Raw genomic sequence first — 5,949 nt, 5'->3', positions numbered from 1 at the left:
AGGTGGGTCTCAAACCCATGGGCTCAGGCAATCCACTCACCTCAGCCTCCCAAAGGCATGGGATTACAGGCTGAGCCACTGAGCTGTTTTAATGTTTCTTACAATAGCCATGTTGTCATTTCTTACAACTTGCACTCCAAAGGATTATTCTCTTAACCTTATACCCTTTTTGTTGTTGTTGTTGCCTCTAAAAGTTTCTTGCACATACTAAAAGGCAAGTTGTTTCTTCCAGGAGCCAGAAGAAAAGGTCTTATTAATAAATTTGTTAGCCGGGTGTGATGGCTCATGCCTACAATCCCAGTACTTTGGGAGACCAAGGTGAGAGGATTGCTTGAGATCATGGGTTAGAGACCAGCCTTGGCAAATGGCGAGACCTCATCTCTACAATAAATCAAAAATCAAGTAACTGGGCCTGGTGGCGCATGCCTGTAGTTCCAGCTACTTGGAAGGCTGAGGTGGAAGGCACAACTGAGCTCAGCAGGTCTAGGCTGCAGTGGCCACGAGCATGCCACTGCCCTCCAGTCTAGACAATAGAAGGAGACTCCAATTTAAAAAAAAAAAAAATTGTTGACCTGGTGTGGTGATTCACACCTGCAATCCTAGCAATTTGAGAGGCTGAAGTGGGAAGATTACTTGAGGATAGGAGTTCAAGGCCAGCCTGGGAAACATAACAAGACCTCCATCTCAACAACAACAAAAAATAATAATAATAATTAGTCTGGCATGATGGTGTGTGCCTGTAATCCCAGGAACTTGGGAGGTTGAGGCTGATGGATCATCTGAACCTAGGAGGTAGAATCTGTGGTGAGTCATAATTATACCATTGCAGTCCAGGTTGAGCAAGAGTGAGACCTCAACTCCAGATATAAATAAAAATAAAAATAAATCTGTCTAGCTTATTTGCAAAGAGACTTTAATAAGCATCATGAGACTGGGGGCTCCTAGATTTTTCCTCAAGCTCACTGTGAAAAACGTATTGAGAACATCTTACAGATTCAAAGTTAGCTAATTCTATGAGGAGGCTTATGTATGGAAAAGGACTGGCGGGGCGCGGTGGTTCATGCCTATAATCCCAGCACTTTGGGAGGCCAAGGTGAAAGGACTGCCTGAGCTCATGTGTTCGAGACCAGCACGGGAAATTTGGCAAGACCTCATCTCTACAATAAATTAAAAAACTAGCCAGGCATGGTGACGCATGCCTGTTGTTCCGGCGATTTGAAAGGCTGAAGTGGAAGGATCGCCTGAACCCAGCAGGTCAAGGCTGCAGTGGCCATGAGCGTGACACTGCACTCCAACCTGGGCAACAGAGTGAGACTCCAACTCAAAAAAAGAAAAGGACAATATTGGCATCAAAATTTCTACACAAAGTAGTCATTTTCTGGGGAAAGAGATATCAGGGGTCTATCTTTAAGCAAGCATACTTTCACTTACATTTCCTTTCGTGTTTGGGATGGCCTCCACCCCATATCATCAAAGCATGTTGTTTCCCTTGTGATAACTGAACTCCTCCTTGGTAGGTTATGCTAGCTTATTCTCCTTTCAAAAAAAAAAATTAGTGCCTTAAATTTAAATTTCTCCTTAAATTTTTATTTCCCAGCCGGGCTCAGTGGCTCAGCCTGTAATCCCACGCCTTTGGGAGGCTGAGGTGAGTGGATTGCCTGAGCCCGCGGGTTCGAGACCCGCCTGGGCAGGAAGACCTCATCTCTACAATAAAATAAAAAAATCAGCCGGGTGTGGTAGTGCATGCCTGTAGTTCCAGCTACTTGGAAGGCTGAGGCGGAAGGATCACCGGAGCCCAGCAGGTCCAGGCTGCAGTGACCGGGAGCAGCCACTGCACTCCAGTCTGGGCGACAGAGTGAGACTCCAACTCAAAAAAAAAAAAATGTTTTTATTTCACTGGTTTCTGACTAGGAGAAGTCTGTGTAATGTATGTGTGTCTGTGTGTTATTCAGTAGAACATCACTTATTGGGTATCTCTAACAAGCTGGTTCACCTAAATGAACTTTTGAAAGTAAAGCATCCAGCTGTGCGCAGTGGCTCAAGCTTATAATCCCAGCACTTTGAGAGGCCGAGGCGAGAGGATTGCCTGAGCCCGCAGGCTCAAGAACAGCCTGGGCAACATGGTGAGACCTCCTCTCTACAATAAATCAAAAAATTAGCTGTGTGTGGTCGCATGCACCTCTACTACTTGGAATACTTGAAGTATGGAATACCTGGATACAGTTACTTGGAAGGCTGAGGGGGAAGGATTGCCTGAATCCAGCAGGTGGAGGCTGCAGTGGCCCGGAGCATGCCACTGCACTGAGACTCCAACTCAAAAAAAAAAAGAAAGAAAGTAAAGCATCCTATTTAAGCATCCGTTCTTTTCTTTCTTTCTTTTTTAAAGAGAAAAAAATCAAATTGTGAGCTAGTCTTACAGAAATAGTCTTCAAATGTAACTTGCTTGCAGGGAGATATACTAGTGAATCTGGCTAATCAAACAGGAAGGAATATGCTTACAGTTTGATTCTTATGCCAAAGGCCATCTGAAGACTGTGTCACGGTGCCATTCCCATCTGCTCAACAAGAAGGAAATTTAATTAGAATTACAAAAAAATATTGAATTTTCACTGCAGACACTAAATATATTCACATTGCCTCCTGGTGATGAATAAAAAATGGAATAATAATGTACTCAAATGCTGCAGGCATTGCAAAAATCATACCAAGTATTAACATGATATTAATTTATTTTGTAAAGTTATGTTTCTTAACCTTTTTGTCATGGACTCTTTGAAAATAAACTCTTTTTTTTCTTTATGAAAAAATGCATACACACACCAAGTTTTACCTACAATTTTAGGGTAATCACAGAAGCCCATTCATACAGCAGTGCCCCCTTATGTGCAGGGAATACGTTAAACCCAGGTTAAGAATGCCACTTAAAGGTAACAAATATTTTCTTGCTAGCTATGAAGTTGCCAATGGATGTCCAGAGGCCATAGGCACATCCAAAAATCAGAGCCACCCTGTTCAGAAAGGTCATCACATTGATTTTATATTCCGAAGGTGAGTAAAATGTGTCACAACATCCAAAACAGGGCAGTATATAATTCCTGCCTTGTATGGCAATGTGCTAGACATAGATCCAGAAATGCCTTAGAAAATATATCGTCGGCCGAGCTCAGTGGTTCAGCATGTAATCCCAGCACTTTGGAAGGTGAGGCGAGTGGATTGCCTGAACCCGCAGGTTCAAGACCAGCCCAGGCAACTTGGCAAGACCTCGTCTCTGCAATACATCAAAAAATTTAGCCGGGCATGGTAGCATGCACCTGTAGATCTGGCTACTTGGAAGACTGAGGCAGAAGGCTTGCTGGAACCCAGCAGGTTGACACTGGGGTGGCTGTGAGCATGCCAATGCACTCCAGCCTGGGCAAAAGAGTGAGACTCCAATTCAAAAAAAAAAAAGAAAGAAAATATATTGTCCAAAGATCAATGTATATGATACCATATAAAGACTAGGATTTAGCCGGGCTCAGTGGCTCAGTCTGTAATCCCAGCACTTTGGGAGACTGAGGTGAGTGGATTGCCTGAGCCCGTGGGTTCAAGACCTGCCTGGGCAACTTGGCGAGACCTCATCTCTACAATAAATTAAAAATTAGCTGGGCGTGGTAGTGCGCGCCTGTAGTTCCAACTACTTGGAAGGCTGCGGCGGAAGGATCGCCGGAACCCAGCAGGTCGGGGTTGTGGTGGCTGGGAGTGGCCACTGCACTCCAGTCTGGGCGACAGAGTGAGACTCCAACTCAAAAAAAAAATTTAAAAAAAGACTAGGATTTTAGATGGTTTAGGATACATTGGTCTTAGGCAGGGCATAGTGGCTCAAGTGTGTAATCCCAGCACTTCTGGGAGGCCAAGGTGAGAGGATTGCCTGAGACCATGGGTTTGAGACCAGCCTGGGCAACTTGGCGAGACCTCAGCCCTACTATAAATCGAAAAATTAACCTGGCATATCAGCACATGCCTGTAGTTCCAGCTACTTGGAAGCCTGAGGCAGTAGGATCGCCTGAGCCCAGTAAGTCGAGGCTGAATTGGCCAGGAGTGTGCCACTGCCCTCCAGCCTGGGTGACAGAGTGAGACTCCAACTCAAAAAATAAATAAATAAATAATAAGATACATTGGTCTTAGTGTGTGAACATTAAACGTTTACAAACTGTCTGAAATATCTATTTTGTAATAGAGAATATAGTCTGTTGGTTTTTCTAGGCAACTATAGATCAAATACAGAATCTTCTTTTTTACTGAATATCTACAATGTTCTAAGCACTTACATCCTAACAACCAGTTTCTAAAACCCTTTTTTTCCCTTTTTTTTTCTTTTGGAGTCTCACTCCATCGCCCAGGCTAGAGTACAGTGGCATGAACACGGCCACCCCAGGGTTGACCTGCTGCGCTCAGGCGATCCTTCTGCCTCAGCCTTCCAAGTAGCCGGAACTACAAGTGCACACTACCATGACCGGCTAATTTTTTATTTATTGTAGAGATGAGGTCTCGCCAAGTGGCCTGGGCTGGATTTGAACCCAAGGTCTCAGGCAATCCACTCGCCTTGGCCTCCCAAAGTGCTGGGATTATAGGCTGAGCCACTGAGCCTGGACCCAAAACCCTTTTTATAGATGAGGTAACAGATCGGGAATGGTTAAACAAGTTCCCAGTTTTAGAAAATGAAGCACCTCTGCTGATAATCAACACATACATTGTACTGCCAGCATATGGAAATTCTTACCGGTCTGTGAAATTCCCTAAGTACTCGCCAAGCTACAGAACCTCAAAATGAATGAAACTGGACTAATCTTATTCCCACAAATATTTACATTACTGTTTTTACATTGTACTCATTCTGGGATGACCTCCTAGAAAGCCAAAGGCAATAGGTAGGCTTATGCAATACCTAGAATCTTGGCTCTGCTTTTGGCAGGTATTATGAGTAAAACCTTTAGGAATAAGACTGGGTGATGCTGTAAAAACAGCATGGGTTTGAGTCAGACAATTTGAGTTCAGTGATGGCAGCGTTTGTTAGCCACATAACTCTGACACTCAAGATCCTTTGTATATACAAATAGGTACGTATGTATCTACGTATGTATGTTTATGTACATAAATGTGTCTGTCAATACAGTTGTGCCCCCTTATCTGGAGGGAATATGTTCCAAGACTACAATGGATGCTGGAAACTACAGATAGTACCAAGCCCTATATATACTATGTTTTTCCTATATATATGTACCTATGCTACAGTTTAATTTGTAAGTTAGGCACAATAAGAAATTGACAACATCAGGTAGCTGAAACCACACAAAGCAAAACTACAGTTAAGAGGGACTGCTATATATATATATTTGTAGCTAGAGTAATCTTTAACTACAGCTATTAATAGTACACAGCCCATAAAGTTGCTATAGTGTATTAGATATTGCATGTAAAGCAGTTGACACTACGTGGGATAGGTATCAGCTATTATTATTATTATTATTATTATTATTTAATGGAAAGTGCAGTGAGGAGGGGGAGGGACACTACAAGGCACTTTTCCAGTGTCATGTGCTCTTAACCATGAGGGGAAGAACATTCAGCAACTTGCCTGTGGGCTCATAACTAGTAACTGGTGGCTGACCTGGGAGCTATGTGTCTCCAAAGCAGATTTCTGGGGCCTCCCTAATCAAGCAATGGTAATAAATATGGCTGCATTGCAAGAACTGAATGAGATAATGCAGGAGTTTCCTGGCACCTATGTCTGCCAAAGGCAAGTGGGCCCAGCATTTTGGGAGGCTGAGATGAGAGGATTGCCTGAGTCCATGGGTGTGAGACCAGCCTGGGCAGCTTGGCAAGACCTCATGTCTACATTAAATCAAAACGTTAAGCCGGGCTCAGTGGCTCAGCCTGTAATCCCGCGTCTTTGGGAGGCTGAGGTGAGTG

At 43.7% G+C, this 5,949-nt stretch overlaps 1 protein-coding gene across 1 annotated transcript in view; it reads right to left on the bottom strand.

The window, feature by feature from the left end:
• LOC103265287 (hepatitis A virus cellular receptor 1) overlaps positions 1–5,949 on the bottom strand; it is a 31,546-nt gene that overhangs the window by 17,461 nt on the left and 8,136 nt on the right. The window contains 1 exon segment of the mRNA XM_021714977.1: positions 2,500–2,555. Coding sequence (XP_021570652.1) covers positions 2,500–2,555 — 56 coding nt within the window.

The sequence above is a fragment of the Carlito syrichta genome, unplaced genomic scaffold (assembly GCF_000164805.1).
Source record: "Carlito syrichta isolate Samal-C Ts95f unplaced genomic scaffold, Tarsius_syrichta-2.0.1 Scaffold306309, whole genome shotgun sequence".
NCBI lineage: Eukaryota > Metazoa > Chordata > Mammalia > Primates > Tarsiidae > Carlito > Carlito syrichta.
This window is presented reverse-complemented; position numbering and strand designations above follow the sequence as displayed.